Source organism: Globicephala melas, chromosome 20 (assembly GCF_963455315.2).
Source record: "Globicephala melas chromosome 20, mGloMel1.2, whole genome shotgun sequence".
NCBI classification, from domain to species: Eukaryota; Metazoa; Chordata; class Mammalia; order Artiodactyla; family Delphinidae; genus Globicephala; species Globicephala melas.
The window spans coordinates 50,412,020-50,430,373 of NC_083333.1; the positions used below are offsets into that span (position 1 = coordinate 50,412,020).

The following is an 18,354-nucleotide window of genomic DNA, read 5'->3' on the forward strand; positions in this document are numbered from 1 at the left end:
GGTTGAGTATGGAATTCTAGGTTAGAGATTATTTTCTCTTAATTTTAAAATCATGGTTTTGTGGTTTCCTAGCTTCCAGTGTTCTTGTTGAGAAATAGATGCCATTCTAATTCCTGATCAGTTGTATTTGTCTTCCTTCTTACTTTATACCTTCCATCCCCCCCCACCCCGCCCCCAAATCCTGCAGCACACCTATCTGTCTTGGAACTTTAAGAATATTTTATCTATGTGAAATTTTATAATTATTTTATGATTATGATATAGGTCTTTTCATTAACTGTGCTGTCACTTGGTGGGGCTCTTTAAATATGAAACACGTGAATCTAAAGTCATATCACTTTTCTTACCCATATATTCATAAGAAAAGAAATCCTCTTTTGTGGCCTTTCCCATTACTGAAATATTGGACTTCCTGAATCTATCCTCTATTTTTCTTATCTTTCAATTTTGTCTATTTCCCCCCTCCTTTTTAGGATATTTTTTTGACTGTATTTTCCAGTTTTTCTACTGGCAATCTCTTAGAATGTCTAGATACATTATGAGAAATGAAGGGTTAGGGTACAGGTCTCAGTGTCATTGGGGTGTTTACTGAGTAGATATCCCAAAAGGCATCTTAATATACAGTATTTGCCAGACTATACATTTGGTGTCATCTATATTTCTTTGCCCATATCAAACATACTACAAGTTTTCTTAACTTTTTTATGGTGTCTCTTTTGTCCTTTTCCTGCTTCTACTCTTCATGCCATAGGTCTTGGTCACTCTCTGCAGAGTTATTTTAACAGTCTTTAAGTTAGATTTTCTGTTCTTATTCATTCCTGTTAGAATCATCTTTATTTATCAGTCTCCAAAGAAGAGGGGAGTAGAGGGCCATGAACTGAGCCTCTGACTATAGCCATGAGGTAGGGTCCACAAAGGAGATACTTGAAGAGTGGGAAGATAAGCAAGATACTATAGTTTTGTGGAAATCAAGAGTTCATTTTAAGAAGATTAGAATAGGAAAGAAATAAGGAGAGGCAAAAAGAGGGATATCAAAATTATAGAGCAAGTCTGACTTTTTGATTGTTTAAAATAATTTGGCAAAGGACTCTGGTCTATGGGGTCTTCTGTTATTATTATTTATTTATTTATTTTTGGCTGCTTTGGGTCTTTGTTGCTGTGCGCAGAGCTTTCTCTAGTTGCGGCGAGCGGGGGCTACTCTTGGTTGCGGTGCGCAGGCTTCTCATTGCTGTGGCCTCTCGTTGCGAGGCACGGGCTCTAGGGGCACGGGCTTCAGTAGTTGCAGCACACAGGCTCAGTAGTTGTGGCTCGCAGGCTCTAGAGCGCAGGCTCAGTAATTGTGGCGCACAGGCTTAGCTGCTCCACGGCATGTGGGATCTTCCCGGACAAGGGCTTGAACCCGTGTCTCCTGCATTGGCAGGTGGATTCTTAACCACTGTGCCACCAGGGAAGTCCCAGGGCTATTTATTATTAAAAGGCCTAGGAAATGTATTATTATAGGACCTAGAAGTTTGGTGGCAAATGGAGTAAGAAAAAGGAAACTGGTTTTGAATTGCAACAGAGTCAAGAGAAGAGTTAATTTTCCCCTCAGTATAGGGAAAATTTATATATATTTGAGGTCTGTATAGAGGGAGGTATGAAAAGATTATTGAAATATAGGAAATTTAAGGTTCTGGAGGATATGGGGAGGACACAACAATAATAGTGGTAGTGGGACTTCCCTGGTGGCACAGTGGTTGAGAATCCACCTGCCAATGCAGGGTACACGGGTTCAAGCCCTTGTCCGGGAAGATCCCACATGCCGTGGAACAACTAGGCGCATGCGCCACAATTACTGAGCCTGCGCTCTAGAGCCCGAGAGCCACAACTACTGAGCCTGCGTGCTGCAACTACTGAAGCCCGTGTCCCTACAGCCTGTGCCTCGCAACAAGAGAAGCCACGGCAATAAGAAGCCTGCACACCGCAACCAAGAGTAGCCCCCGCTTGCTGCACCTAGAGAAAGCTCGCGTGCAGCAAAGAAGACCGAATGCAGCCAAAAATAAATAAATAAACTAATTTATTAAAAAAAAATAGTGGTAGTGTTAGGGGCTAAGTAAGGATCAGAATGTCCATAGTGTTTTCATTTTCAGTGAAAACGCAGTAGTAGAAACTCCTAGATGGTTTCTGTCTTCTCAGTAAAGTAGTTGGGGTGAGGTCTTTTGCCAAGAAGGGGTGGATGGGAACTGGAGGGAGTGGAGAAAGTTTGGAATAGCTAGTATTGGAGGGTTTGCCAAGAAACCACTAGGGAATGAAAAGAATAACCAAGTGGCAGAAAGCACCCAGTTGAAATGTCTTTTATGGAATAGTGGTTTATATTCCAAAATGAATTTGAAAAACTAATGTAATTTATAAATATAGTTGCTTGAGTTGGCATGCATTTTGTATAGTGAGGTCAGTGAATTGGTGCTCATACATACTTTGGCCCCATGACAGTGTATTTAAGAATTTCAGGACTTCCCTGGTGGCGCAGTAGTTAAGAATCTGCCTGCCAATGCAGGGGACACGGGTTCCAGCCCTGGTCCGGGAAGTTCCCACATGCCACGAAGCAAATAAGCCCGTGAGCCACAAATACTGAGCCTGCACTCTAGAGACCGTGAGCCACAACTACTGAACCAGCGCGCCTAGAGCCTGTGCTCTGCAACAAGAGAAGCCACACAATGAGAAACCCGCTTACGGCAACGAAGAGTAGCCCCGCTCTCCTCAACTAGAGAAAGCATGTGTGCAGCAATGAAGACCCAATGCAGCCAAAAATAAATAAATTAATTAAAAAAGAATTTCATCCTAAGTGGTTTCAAGTTGTCTTATTCAACAAATCAAAATAGTTCCTTAAATCACCTTCTTTATAATAACATTTAGAACTGTATTTTAGAAGTATGGTGTAATTAATTATTGTGAGCTATACATCAAATATTACATATCTAATGTGACCTTATTTGCTGTTTAATATTGCTGTTTTGTGTGTGTGTGTGTGTGTGTGTGTGTGTGTGTGTGTGCAGGGGAGGGGTTATTTCTGTGCCTAGGCTTTAAATTCCTTGAGAATAGGATGTAGGTCTTATACTTCTCTCTTTTTTCCTTCCTCCCATCCTCTGTCCCATAGTTGCGTATTAAATACAGTGTTCTATTAAATGGATGGTAGAATGTGCTGTATATATTTTAATTCTTAAAAGAAGCTTAATTTTTCCTTTCCAGGTTTAATATATATTAATTTTTTTCCTGATGTAGAAAAATCCTGTTACACTCTTAAAGGAATTGTCAGCAATAAAGTCTCGATATCAAACTTTGCATGCACGCTTTAAACCAATTGCTGTCGAGCATAAAGAGACTAAGAGCCGCATTTGTGCTACTTTCAATAAGACTATGACCTTGATACAAGAACTACAAAAGCAAACAGACCTGAAGGTAATGCTTTCAATTGACCAGTTGGATTTGTAGAATTTTAATTCTGAATTTCTCTTTGAAAGATAAATCCCCAGTAACTCTCATTTTGAAATTCAGCAGTTGGAACTGTTGATAGAAATGAGATTTTCCTGATTCCCTGAAGTATAATAGCGCTCATCTTCTTTATTTTATAAATTTAATTTATTTTTGGCTGTGTTGGGTCTTCTTTGCTGTGCGCGGGCTTTCTCTAGATGCGGTGAGCAGGGCTACTCTTCGTTGTGGTGCGCAGGCTTATTGCAGTGGCTTCTCTTGTTGCAGAGCACGGGCTCTAGGCACCTGGGCTTCAGTAGTTATGGCACGTGGGCTTAGTTGCTCTGCAGCATGTGGGAATCTTCCCGGACCAGGGATCGAACCCGTGTCCCCTGCATTGGCAGGTGGATTCTTAGCCACTGCACCACCAGGGAAGTCTCCCTCCTTTTATTTTAAAATGAGCAGGTGGACTTGACATGGTTAATGAAGAGGTATGCTGTCTTGGATTATGTAGCCATGGCAGAAGAGAAATCTTCCTAATACTTATTAAATCTACCAGTTCTGCTGGTTCCTGTAAGAACTAGTGAGACTGAGAAATCTAGAAAGCATCTATACCAGTGACTTTTTTTTAGTTCTCCTTTTCTTCAGTTGGGTTGGTGGACTTGGGTAAGCCTGACCTTCATCCTCTTCCTCCATTCTGCACCCCCTTCTCATTTACTGTAAGAATCTCATTTAGTGTAATCCTCTATCACTGATGTGTAAAACTCTTTAGATATGTTGGAGTAGGAAAAAGAATATGAACTGCTGACCTAGGCACTGAGATCTCGAACAGCCAGTTGAAGAGTTTGCTCGCATTTTCATTTACAATGCAAAGGTGAGGGCTTTTGAAAGAAAAGATAGCCTAATGTAGATGGAATCATAGAGTTGAATTTAATTATCTGGACAAAAGATGTCCAATAGGTTTTAATTTCTGGTGCTAACTCCAATCAGTTAACTGGTAACACCTGCTTAGAATGCTGTATTAAGGAGCTGTGTCTGGGCATGGCAAAAAAGCTATCTGCTGTGGCATGCTGCTAGGGGCAGCATACATGGTATTTATTTGCCAAGTCTGAACTAAATTATGGCTTAAGTTACTTGAATTATAGGCTTGCAGCAAGAGTAGATCTCAAAGGTTGATTACCCAGGTTAATTTGATCAAGAATTCTTTATGTTACCAATGGAGGAAAAGAGAACAGTGCCTGGGTAAAAATCATAAAATGACACCTTAAATGCATGTCATGGAGAAATGAATAGTGGAAGAGGGGAGGGCAATTAAAAAGGGCACAGAGGGAATAGGGAGCAGGAATTTAAACAGTATGGGTGGCGTCACCTGCTAATAAATAAAATGCAAAAAAGATGTAATAACCTTTATAAATAAAATCAAGTCACATATTCTTCATTGTACATGTGATCAGAGCCTGACAACAGAAGCACATAAACTTGTTCTAAGGAAACAAATCTTGAAGGAGACTAAGAGTAGTTCTGGATGTATATATCAACATATATGTATAGAAATCCATGAATTTATTGAAGCACAATAAATTTGGGTGAGTAAAGAGAAAAATGAAAGAGAAAAATGATTTTTTGAATATTTACTAAAAATTGTCTCCATTAGATACAATAAATAAATGGCATATTTCTGAGATTAAAAAAGTGGTACAGAAAAGTAGTTATGATAGTGATAGGGGATGTCAAATCATTTAAATATCTATAAAAGTCTTCATTTAGTTAAAAGAAGTATCTGAAATGAGGAATAATTATATCAAAGGTAGGAAGCTAAGGGTTTTCTCTTTGGATCAGATGATGACAAATAAGGAGAAATGACTGAAAGGCAGGTTATAAACCTTGAAAAAGGAGATCATATTTTAGAATCAATGATAGCCAAGTTGGGAAGTGTTGAATATAGTGGGTCTTATACCCACTAGTTTAAAAATGAGATAGTAGTAGAAAATTAAGGGAATTTTTTTTTTTTTTTTTTTTTTGCAGTACGCGGGCCTCTCACTGCTGTGGCCTCTCCCGTTGCGGAGCACAGGCTCCGGACGCGCAGGCCCACCGGCCTTGGCTCACGGGGCCCAGCCGCTCCGCGGCACGTGGGATCCTCCCGGACCGGGGCACGAACCCGCGTCCCCCGCATCGGCAGGCGGACTCTCAACCACTGCACCACCAGCGAAGCCCAAGAGAAAATTTTTATGATCAAAATGTGGAAGAAAAGGGAATGGCATCTATAGAGAGTTATATAACCAAAAATAGTTGTATGAGCCCAGAGCGTAAAGGACGTATAAAGGAATTTCAAGTATAAAAAGAGGTATATTAGACATATGGTCAGAACTGTGAGAATAGTTAAGAAAGCCAAAGGCTAGATTGAGCTGAGGATTCTGAAAACTTCTAAAATAACCAAAAGGGCTTTTAAAATTATTTTGGGAACATGAAGAACAAGAAAGGGATCTCTACTTAGGGCAAATGGTCCTTTGTTCATAAACAAAAGAAAGCAAACAAAGTAAAACGGTTCAGTTATTATCTTGCTATGATTTTTATCAAGTTGAGTGGTTTTTCATTTGGAAGGACAGAAAATGTATATTTGAATTAAAAAAACTTGAATTGGTAATAGTAAAAAATAAATAGGGAGGTAAGAACAGAAAAGGAGGTGGAAGGAAGGGAATACATATTAATTTCCTGATCTTTTTAGTTGCTGTTAAGACACTGAGGTTTAAATATAGTTAATTGTAAAGGTGACCATCAAAAGAAAAAAAAGGACTAAACTTGTTCCAAATAGAAGATAGCAAAACAACCCCTCCCAAACAAAAGTATAGCAATAAACAGAAAATTAAAAAGGCATTAAAGATAGAATGTACGGTATTCCATCGATGCTCTGAAACATTTGTATTAAAGAAGAAAAATTTCTACACATTTTAGACTAGTTAACTCCTGGAAAACCTCTTTGAAGTTTTATTTTATAAACAGATGGTCTGAAATCTCTCTGAATTTCAGAGATCACAATGAGAAACATGGATTCATGGAGAACAAAGTCTTGCCAGAATAATGCCTTTTCCTGTTTTTGAGACAGAAGAGGGAAATTCTCTTACTATTTGGGCTGCAGTAAGGCCTATGATTGTTTTTCATTTTATCCATGTGAACATTTTGGGCAAATGATGGCTTGATAAACGAAACCAGGTGGGGTGTCCAATGGCCTCATGTGGCTATATAAATTAAAATTAAAAGTAATTAAATAAAATTAAAAATTCAGTCCTTCATCTACTGATTGGACCGTGCAGATACAGAATATTTCCAGCATCACAGCAAGTTCTATTGGACAGCATTGCCCTAGAGCTTCTGATTCTGTAGGTACGAGGTGTTCCAGATTTGGCAGTCTCTCTAGAGATGACCTATATAGTTAAGCAGATTTGTAACTATTTGAGTGATTCTTCAGGTCCTACCTCCTATTATTTCCTCATTAACCCTATGTTTCAGCTAGCCTGTTTGTTGGTGCTCCGTGAAAGCCCCTTACAACTTGCCTTCGGCTTTTCTTTGTTTTTTAATATATAAATTTATATACTTATTTATTTTTGGCTGCGTTGGGTCTTCGTTGCTGAGCGTGGGCTTTCTCTAGTTGCGGCGAGCAGGGGCTACTCTTCGTTGCGGTGCGCAGACTTCTCATTGCTGTGGCTTCTCTTGTTGCAGAGGGTGGGCTTCAGTAGTTGTGGCTCGTGGGCTTTAGGCGCAGGCTCAGTAGTTGTGGCGCATGGGCTTAGTTGCTCTGCGGCATGTGAAAATCTTCCCAGACCAGGGCTTGAACCCATGTCCCCTGAATTGGCAGGCAGATTTTTAACCACTGCGCCACCAGGGAAGTCCCCTTCCCTTTTGCTATTTAGTAGTCCTTCTACCTGCTTTTGTGAATTCTGTTTGCTGGTTGTTTTCTCAGCATCTGTTCTCTCTTCCTGCCTAAAAGATAACTGACTCTCTTGAGATGTGTGCCATTCCTCAGACTCAGGCCTGAGGTAGTTGCTGCTATCCTCAGCTTCAGGGGTGTGCCTGATTTGCAAGGGGAATGGATTTTCCTTTAACTAACATTGGTTCAGGAATAGGTTTGTAACGCAAATGACATATGAGGAGGGAAAGTCTGAAAGTAGGAAATTAGGAAGAGTTTCCCCACTGCTGAGAGAACTCTGGGAAGAGAAAGCTTTACTTCTTCTAAACATTGTGTACAGATGTGACACCTAGCACCGCTAGAGCCATTTTCCTGTCAGCTTGAGGATAAAGCCACCATCAAGGATATCAGAGCTGTTAGATGGAAAAAACTGAGTCCTTACATTGTTGAGCATAAACCAGCCCTGAAACCTGCCCTTCTGTATTTATTGTGCAATGATAATACATTTTCTTATTTATCCATTTTCAAATGTGTCTCTGTTACTTGCAGATAAAAGCATCTTAATTATCCTTCAAAATTTAACCCAAATCTCTACTTCTGAAGAAACTTCCAGACTATTTTTGTTCCCACTTCTTTTTCAAAGTGCTTTTAGAATATGCTGTTCAAATGTGACTTCCTTGGTTCTGTTAAATTACTGTCCTTAAATTGTTTGATTTCTTGGTCTTGTTTCTTCAATTTAATTGCAAGTTCTTTGGAAACTCAAACATCAAAGTAGCTTGTATATAGATAGCCAATATGTATTTTTTCCTTGCCTTCCTAAATTTGTGATTACATACATAGTATGAACTTATGGAAACATTTATTGGTGTAACAAAGCAGAAATTAATTCAGCAGTGTTTAAAGATTTTTTTAATTAAAAAAAATTTTATTGAAGTATAGTTGATTTACAATATGTTAATTTCTGCTATTCAGCATAGTGATTCAGTTATATACATATATACATTCTTTTTCATATTCTTTTCCATCCTGATTTATCACAGGATATTGAATATAGTTCCCTGTGGTATACAGTAGGACCTTGTTGTTTTAAGGGATTTTGAAATAAAGATTTTGTCATTTGTTTTGTAGCTGTTACCACTGACTGAAGAAGAGAAAACTGCGGCAGAGCAATTAAGAGCTCACATGTCAGACTTATGATGAAGAAATGGACTTGCAAAAGGGAACTCTAATGGGGAAGAGATCAATTCCAGAGAGATTTAGGAAGCTGTCTTGTTAGCATTTGATGACTGTTGGTGGGGGGATGACAAAGGAGATTTGGCTTGGGTTACTGGATAGTGATGCCTTCCACGAGACAGGGGAATACAAGAAGAAGAGCAGATATTGTACTCATAATGTTCAGCCAAAGGGATGGAATGGAAATAAAGAGATTTAAACATACATATGCGTATACACTTAGTCTTGTAATTTCAGGCAAGTCTCAACACCATTTTGTATCTGTTTTTGTATAATCAGGATAACACAGATGTCCTGGCCTATTGTAAAAGAAAATTATGTACCACCAGTCAGTCAAATGTGAATGAACATGCTTTGGAAATTAAAGGATAGAAAAAAAATTTGTATTATGTTATATATATGTATATAATTTTATTATTGAAAATTCTGATTGCAGATGTGGTCACATTATTGGTGAGACTGCTAATGTGTGACTTAACAGTCTCCCATAAAACCTAACTTAGTAATAAGCTGGCTTTTCTGTGACAGCCTCACTTTTATTTTTGTCCTATTCCTTCTTCCTGCTAATGTTGAGCAGCATGAGCTCTGCTTTCAAATGCTGTTTTAGATTGTCCCTGTTATACTTCAATACTACCTTTGTTCTCCTCTGGTCTATATTACTGTAATTGTTCATTCTACTGTATATGAAAGCTAAGAAACTGAAATGAGAGGATCACTGGCAACCGCTACTTGCCAGTTTGTTTTGTGTGTGCGCGCGTGCGTCAACTTCCCTATTTAAAAAAAGAAAAAAACTAATGGCAAGTAAATATGAAAGTAAATCATGGTATATCTATACAACAGAAGGTCAGGTTGCCAGTAAATTATTACTGTTAATGTTCTGGAAAATGTTAAAGCTATGCTAAATAGGTAAGAGGAGAAGCAGATATTGTAGCTTTGTCGTCAAGATTGGGCTTTGGACTCATACCGGATATGTAAACACAGGTTTTAAATTCTAGCTGTACGACCCTGAGCAAACCACTTGACTTGTGTGTGTCAGGATGGCTGGAAGCACAATAAGATGGTAAAGTATTAGGGTTTGATATTTAGTAGTCCTTCAGTAAATATTTCTATATATGTCATAAAAACAAGGCATTGAAAGATTAGGAAAAGTGTATCAAATGTTAGTTTTACAGGTTATAGAATTATACTTTAATGTAATTTTAGAAGAATTTTTTCTGTTATGTTATTAACAAACTTATAATAGCTGACAGACAGGGTTGGAAGAGTAGCTTCAGTTAAAATTGTCTTGTCTCTTCTGAATATCTGGAGAACAGAAAGTAACCCCCCCCCTTTTAAATTACAGATAAATAAGTCACACCTTAGTAACAGATAATATTTTTCTTCAGTACTCAGGCAATGAATATTGAGGAAGTTCCTGTCATGGTATGGCTCTGGGATGTGATGGTGATGGTGATATTGAAAAATGGTGGTTATCATGAAGAGGTCTTAACAAGTTACTGGTGTTAAAGGGTTTTGCTTTCAATCAGAAAAAAATCTAGATTGTACTGTTTTTCCTGTATGACTTCCTTCACAAGTTACCTTCTAAATGTTGGTTCTTCCCCTCATCCCTCTTAAAATTGCTCTTGTTTATATATTCATTTATTTCCCAAGGTTCATTTATTGCCCTTTTGGGGAATGATTCCCAAGTATAACTTATTTCACTAGACCTAGATCCAAATTTCCAATAAAAACCTCTACCTGAATATTCAAATTGAACATGTCCAGAATACTTAACAGATTTTCTTATTTTGTTAACAGCAACTATTCTGTTAGCTGGCATTAAAGTTTGCATCCCTTTATCTTCTTAGTTAATAAAATCTATAATTCTATAATCTATAATTCTTTGAAATCTATAATTCTTTGAAATGTTTGTTGTATCCAACCTTCACTTTACCTTCACTCTTACTACCTAATTTAGACCTTTTTTATTTCTCATCTGGATAATTGTTTTCTCCTATGTGACTACTAGTGTTTTTATGTCTTAAGTTGTGATACAAATTAATTTTAATTAGGTTGTATTTTAAACACTTTAATTTTAAGAAATTAAAAAAATATAAGTATGCTTATTCTCCCAAATAACTGCAACTTTTTCAGATGTTTCTACATGTATACAAATTAAAAAACATTTTAAACAAAAATAGGCTGATACTATATACTGTACTGCAGCTGCACCCTTTTTTTATCTTAAAAATAATTTTGGTATCTTCATATCATTCTTTTGAACAGCTGTATATATAAATTTACCATAATTTTTACCAGTTCCCCTTTAGGCGTTTAAGCTGTATAATACACAAGTTAGGAGATTTGGAGGGTGGGTAAAGGAGGATGGCAAGGTCAGCCTTTCCTTAAGGAATTTTAATAGAGCACATGACAGGTTTCTCAACGACACACAGCAGTTTAGCATCCTGCCAACTAAATTCCTTTTTTGCTTAGTAGCCAGAATCTGACTTAGTGCTTGCAAGCAATGACCCCTAATTAGTTGTACGGGTTTTCTAATTTTCCACTGTTATGAACTATGGCAATAAATCTTTAAACATTTTGGGGCTCTTGGGCAAATATATCTATTAGTACAAGAACCTATTTTAATATTTATCATACATTGTAATTTTACCTATTTGCTTTCTGCTATGCTGGGTTGCAAAGACCACTTCTCATTACCCTTTGAGTCCCAAGTAGTATAGTACCGTGTTTCCCAAGTAACTTTTTAAATTGGGGTAAAATTCACATACCATAAAATTAACCATTTGCCATTATTAAAATGTACAACTGAGGGCATTTTAGTATAAAAGATGTGCAACTGTCACCTCTATGTAGTTCCAAGACCATAAATGATTTTTGCTGAAAGAATTTTTTCAGGCACAATATTCCTAAATTATATCTTTGTACATGGCTCATGGAGTTAAAAAAAATTGTTATGCCCACTACTTATAAGAAAGTCCAAATGCTTTGATATTTAAGAAATTCTTCCTAGATAATTGTTGATTCTTTTCAGGTGCATTCACTTTCCGTTAAGTGTAACAGTTGTTTGCAATAAACTGGAAAGGAAAAATTAAACTCAAGAATTTGATGTACATCCTTTGCCTCACACCTTCAATTTCTGCAATCTTTAAACATTTCTTACGCTAGAAAACTGTAGAAAGCAGACGCCAATATGGGAAAGCTGAATACAGCTGATACTCTTGCACTTTCCACAGTCTCAGGGCGATAGCTCACCTCGAGCCCCAAGCAATGCAGGGCGAGTGTGGTTGGGTGTGGGTCTGACGTCTACACCGTCCGTGGTCCCGTCCTCCCACTCCCGACTCTGAAATTACCGCTCTAAGCTTCACAATCTGGAGCTTTGCTTCCGTACGTGGGGCGGAAGTCTTAAAAACCTTAGAATCTGGGCTTGCTCCCCGAGAAAGCAGCACTAGCCACGAATCCTCTGCACCACAGTTTCTCAAGGTGCGGACCACAAGCCACCTGCAGCCAAATCACCGAGAGAATTTGTTGAAAACGATTTCGTGGAGCCCCACCCTAGAATCACGGAGTCCGAATACCTAGGGGTGTGGCTCCGGAGTCTGCATTTCCCACAAACCCTCCAGGTGGCTCCAGCCTTTGGCGCGCGAAAGTTTGAGACGGGTAGAGCGCCGCCCCTCCCCTGAGGGAGACGGGGCGCGGTCAAGCGCCGCGCCCTCCTCCGCCTGCGCTAACACGGGCCGAAGGCACGCAACTCTGCAGCAGCCAGCGGCCAAATCTCGTGTGCTCCCCTGCACCGCGGGAACTAGGCGCCCGCCGCTGGTCCGCTCCCTTAGCGCTGCGGCCTGCGCGCATGCGTGCACGCGGGCCGCGCCTTTTCTCACACCGCACCTTCCGCTACCGTGGTTACCGTTGGTGTTTGCGAATTCCCAGCGGCAACTGAGTCGCGGAAGACCAGCGCCGCCGGGTTTCAGCTGCGGTTTGATAGGCGCGCGCCCGCGTCACGTGGGCAAGGCTCCTGCTCGGTCGCTGGCGGGCCGCTCAGCCGGGAGGAAAGAAGCTTGTGGCTACCGCTCACCCTCCCACTGCGCCCTAGGGCTGGTGCGCGGATAAAAATGGCGAAGTGTGGGTAGCTGGCGCCGAGCCCGAAGCGATGGGGCACGCAGGTGGGGCGGTGGTCGGAGACCCCTGATGTAGTCGCCCGGCTGTTCTCCGCGGCGATTTGACTTGGTGACCTCAGGCCGGCGCCTAACAGGTCAGACCACGGACTCCGCGGGTCGCCGAGCGCCCCGCCGAGAGCCGGAGGCAATGGATGAACAGAGTGTGGAGGTGAGGGGGCTTGAGGAAGGTGGTGCTTAGTCTCCCTCGCCACCCGCTGAGCGTTCTTTATTCGAGGCGCTTTGCCCTAGTCCACCCTCTCGTAGGACGCCTTGCCCTAGTCCCCCCACCCCGCCGCTGCCTTTGTGGAGGGGGCTGGCCCAGTGCAGAGGACGCCGTGCTCGTTCTGCAGCCCTCCGGCTGCCCTGTGCTCTGACCCGCAGTCAGGTGGTGCGTATCCTGGCGTTTTCAGGATGTTTTGGCACGGGTACTCATCCCCACAGGGTTTCTGCAAACTACAGCCTGTGCAGAGCAGAACTGCAGATTCTTCAGACGGACGTGCGCTGCGACTCGCCACCAGTTCTTACGAGTTTTTGCGCGGATCCAAATCTCCCTCCGAATGGATAATCATTCCCTCCCAGCGGTACATTTTGTAGACATCTGCCCTTCCTAGATTGATTGAGGATATAATTTTACTATCCTGTTTGACTGTAGTTTTCCAGAGCAACCTATTCTTTTTATATATGACTCTTGTAAACGATGATTTCAAACGTTTGGGGTATTTACGTTAATGCTAGGAACTTAAAAAAGATTGCTTATTGGACATAATTGTATAATAATAATAATTGTCAAGACTTGAACCTTGCAATTACTAAAATACTAAATCGTTGATAAGGAACAGCTATATTACCTGGGCACTCCACTTGAAACTAGTTCATCCAATGGTCGTATTTTCCCCCGCCGTACCCCCCATCCCCCAACGTCTGCATCTCACAGATTCTTTCTGGTCCTGCAGAGTCATGGTTAGACTCGTGAGTAATTTTCTCCTTAATTCCTCATGTAAAAGTATTATAAAAGTTTTGTAACCTTACCTTGGTTTTAGAAGAGTTTAATTCCTCTGGAATGGAGTAAAAATAAATGTGAGTACTGTAAAAATAAACTTAAAATATATAATAACCTACATTTAATTATATCTGTTTTCTTGTCAGATACTGCCTAAATGGATTCATCTGAGGCTGGCAAAGATAATACTGCTTCTTCTGTTTACGTATTTTTTTTCTTCCCAAAGCCTTCATAGAGCTACCACCAAAATTCTCCATACGGACAGAATTTCAGGCTCAAATAAGTAGCTAGTTGGTTGCAGCAGCATGGCAGAAATTCAGAGCAGAAATTCAGATTTCTGGATTCTGAATTACATTGTTTCTCTCTTGATCAAAGTATGCTGCCATTAATGTATCTTTTTATACTTAAATTATAAAAGCAGTGCATCCCCCTTGGGGAAATTGCAGAAAAAGTCACAAGTTCATAGTGTTCATACAGTCACAGTTTGCCTTTTTTTTCCTTACTGTCACACATCATAAGGGTTTTTTTTTTTTTTTTTTTAACATAAGGGTTTTTTTTTGATCATTAAACAATTCAAAAATATTTCTATGACTATCATAGTCTATGTTAACTCCTGTAACTTAATATTTTGACGTTTGGGCTATAGCCAGATTCTTGCCATTATAATTGATGTTTCCGTGAAAATATTTGTGCATGTCTGTGTTTGCATTCCATATTCTTTTCTTAGACTAGAACCACTGTGAAGCTTAGAAAAAAGGAAGCATTTTTTTCCCAGGAGATGTTCTGAGGTACCCTGGACCTTGACTAACCAAGTCCTGATATGGAATATAGTTAAAACTGGGATGTTATCAACCCAAAATAAATGTAATTGTCAGGTGAATTATTGCAAGCATGCCTTTTACTCATGATTCAGTAGCGTAATCTGGTGAACCTTATATCTTTTATTATTTTCAGAGCATTGCTGATGTTTTCCGATGTTTCATTTGTATGGAGAAATTGCGGGATGCACGCCTGTGTCCTCATTGCTCCAAGCTTTGTTGTTTCAGCTGTATCAGGGTAAGTTGTATCTCTTTTTACATACATTTAGTATATATAGGGTGTATTGTAAAAACCATTTTCTTTATCTTGTTTTAATTTTACATTTTATGTCCTTTTAAAAATGTCTTAAATGATTGTTTCTTAATAGGGAGACCATCAATGTGTATTGTTTAGTACTATGGAGATGAATAATCATCAAGTCATAATTGCCATGAAGTGTCTGGAAACCAAAGCCCAGTGTAATTTTAGTATATTTACATTATTAAATCACTGTACATTTAACAAGTACTTACTAAGTGCTTACCTGCGTTGTGTTTGGGGTTGAGGATACTAAGATAAGTGATGGAAGTGCCTGCCCTGCAGAAGCTTAAATCTAATTGAGAGAATGGTCTTTGTGTGTATATTGAAGAATGTGCAGTGTCCTAAAGAGGCCCTCACAAAGTGCTGTGAGACTCAGGAGGGAGAGTTTATACTTGTTTGATGGGTAAGATAGAGAAAAAGCTAGTAATGGGTTAAAAGGCACATAATAAAATCATATAATCTTATAGTTAAAAGAGACCTTAAAGATGAATATAATCCATTGGCTTTAAAAATTGAATGTAGGTGAACCCCAGAAACAAAATTATTAGGAAGCTTAAGATATAAAGCAGAAGAGCTTATTTTGGTTGTGTGTGGGGATTCAGTCACACATCTGCAGGCCATAGTTGAAAACTGCCTGGCCCACATGACTCTTAGTAGATTATTTCCTTTATTGAGAAAGTCAAAGTCATCTAACACGCTCATCATCTCAAAATTTCTCTGTGGTTCCTTATTCCTGCCTGAGGAAGATAAATATCCCTTTGTCAAGAGTAATATCTGTAACACTTAAATCATTTGCTTCCAGTCACACATTTAGCAAATGATGGAGCTGGATTTGAACCCAGGAAGCCTGGGTCAAGAGTCTGTGTTCTTTGACACTACACATCTACAGAGGGCCTAAGTTACATACCATGCTGGTTCTCCCGCTCATAAACTGAGAGACTTGATCTTAGCATTGTTTTCTCAAACAATAGAATGTGGATAACAAGATCTGTCTCACAGGATGGTTGTGGCGTTAAATGAGATAAGCTAAAAGGTAATTTAGAAACTAAAATGTAGTTAAGACTTCACCTTCCAATGCAGGGGGTGGGAGGTTCGATTCCTGGTTGGGGAGCTAAGATCCCACATGCCTCTCCACCAAAAAACCAAAACAGAAAACAGAAGTAATATTGTAACAAATTCAATAAAGACTTTAAAAATGGCCCACATCGGGACTTTACTGGTGGCGCAGTGGTTAGGAATCCGCCTGCCAGTGCAGGGGACACGGGTTCGAGCCCTGGTCCAGGATGATCCCACATGCCATGGAGCAATGAAGCCCTTGCGCCACAGATACTGAGCCTGTGCTCTAGAGCCCGCGAGCCACAACTACTGAAGCCTGCACGCTTGGAGCCCGTGTTCTGCAACGGGAGAGGCCACTGCAGTGAGAAGCCTGCGCACCGTAGCGAAGAGTGGCCCCTACCCCCTGCAACTAGGGGGGGCACGTGTGCAGCAATGAAGACCCAACGCAGCCAAAAATAAAAATTAAAAAAAAAAAAAGGTCCACAACAACAAAAAAAGAAAAAGGCTGATGGTGGACACTTGTTTAAAAAAAAAACTAAAATGTACTCTCCATTTGTAAAGTGTTGTATTATTCTATTGTAAAAATAGCAACTCATACATATCATTATGTTTTATAAATGGTAAAGCTGAATGAAGCTAGAGAAATTAAGTAATTGGCCTCTATCACTGTAGTTAATTTATTGGTAGAGTAGATCTGGACTCAGCTCTTTTGATGAAGGTTCAGCATACATATGATCTATGATCTCTGGTTATTACCTTATACCTCACTGATTCTTTTTTTTGTTAAGTTTTTTTTTTTTTATGTGGACCATTTTTAAAGTCTTTATTGAATTTGTTACAATATTGCTTCTGTTTTATGTGTTTTGGTTTTTTGGCCCTGAGGCATGTGGGATCTTAACTCCTGGACCAGGGATCAAACCCACACCCCCTGCATTGGAAGGCGAAGTCTTAACCACTGGACTGCCAGGGAAGTCCACTCATTGATTCTTCATTTCTTCACTTTTCCTCTTCCTCTTCCTGTTCCTTACAAGTATTTATTTCTTAAATATTGCGCTGGCATTCTCTATTATGAAGTTTCTGGGAAATTTTTATCTACTTTGAGAAATTTGATTTACTGTTGCAGGTTTAACTATCATCTGTGTGCATGGCTCCTAAATCTACTCCTTCAGCATTGACCTATAAATGTCTTATCTGATTGTCCTTCCAGCATCTTGAACTTTGTTCTAGATCAAATTCTTCCTATTATTTTCTCAAATTGACTCTTCTTGAATTCTTTTTTTGTTTGTTTGTTCTTTTCTACTAATCAAACTTGAAACCTCTGACACCAATAATTTTTGTCTTGTCAGTTATCTCCTAGTGTCATTTATATCTGTCCTACCTTTCTGTTCTTATTATTACCATCCTAATAGAGAAATACAGACATCTATTACCTCATGCTTAGATAATTATAGTTACTATCTAACTGATCTCTCTGTCTTGAGTCTTTTCTTCTCTCGTCCATTTTGTATCCTGCTGCTATATTGATATTTTCCAGTAATGTCATTCTTTTTCCCTCCCAGAAGCCTCAGAGATTTATTGCCTGAAGGATGAAGTCCAAGAACATTAGCCTTATATTCAGACTCTCTGAATAATATGGTTCTAACCTTCCTTTTTCAGAGTTGTTCTGGTTCCTGAATTCACCATTCATTTGTTCATTCATTGAACAAATATTAATCGTGGACTTGGAGTTAGGCACTGACTTCTCAAGGAATTGACTTGTTTTCTAGTTGGGATATAGGCAAAAAAGTAAATGGCTATATGTTAGATATTCTTCATAGCATAAAGAAAAATGAAACTGGTTGAGGGTATAGAGTAGGGACTTCGAGAGGTAACTGGCAGGTTGGTAGCTATTTTAGTTAGAGTAATCTGGGAAGGTCTCTCTGAGTAGATGGCATTTGAGCAGAGACCAGGATGAGAGTGATGGGAATATGTAGGGAAAGAAAGTCCCAGGCACAGAAATCAAAAGGGGCAAACACCGTGAGAAAGAAATATGTTTAGTGTGTTGAGAAATGCCAAAGAAGCAGTGTGTTTAGAGCAAAGTGGACAGAGGGAGAGAGGGAAAGGAAATGAGTTTGAAGATGTAGCTAGAGGCCTTGGTCAAGACCTTGGATTTTATTTTAAGTGTGCTGCTAGATATTGAAAGCTTTTGAGTGATTTGAAGTAATTAATGTTTTGAAAGCTATCACTCTGGCTACTGTGTGGAAAGTGGACTGTAGGCAGATGGGGAGAGAGTGAAGAGAGCAATTAGGATGTGCTTTATTAGTGAAAGATGAATGGTAGTTTAGACCAGAATGGTAACAGTGAAGGTGGTGAAAAATAGGGCAATTCTGGGTATGTTTTGAAGGTAGAATCAATGGATTTTCATACAGATGGGATGTGAGGAAAGTTTTTTACAGCATCTG

General features: G+C 39.5%; 2 protein-coding genes across 10 annotated transcripts in view; both read left to right on the top strand.

The window, feature by feature from the left end:
- Positions 1-11,615, top strand: part of LOC115866346 (SKA complex subunit 2) — a 30,978-nt gene extending 19,363 nt beyond the window's left edge. The window contains exons 2-3 of the mRNA XM_060290774.1: positions 3,262-3,438; positions 8,480-11,615. Of these exons, the coding sequence (XP_060146757.1) occupies positions 3,262-3,438; positions 8,480-8,548 (246 nt within the window). The 3' untranslated portion in view covers positions 8,549-11,615. The remainder of the gene's footprint in view (positions 1-3,261; positions 3,439-8,479) is intronic.
- An 831-nt stretch (positions 11,616-12,446) lies between these two features.
- Positions 12,447-18,354, top strand: part of TRIM37 (tripartite motif containing 37) — a 116,171-nt gene continuing 110,263 nt past the window's right edge. For 8 of the 9 annotated variants that reach the window (XM_060291098.1, XM_060291102.1, XM_060291099.1 and 5 more), the window contains exons 1-2: positions 12,447-12,907; positions 14,693-14,794. In XM_060291098.1, coding sequence (XP_060147081.1) covers positions 12,887-12,907; positions 14,693-14,794 — 123 coding nt within the window. In that variant the 5' untranslated portion in view covers positions 12,447-12,886. Of the gene's footprint in view, positions 12,908-13,794; positions 13,816-14,692; positions 14,795-18,354 lie in introns of those variants that run through there. The other variant, XM_060291101.1, reaches the window with a different exon arrangement.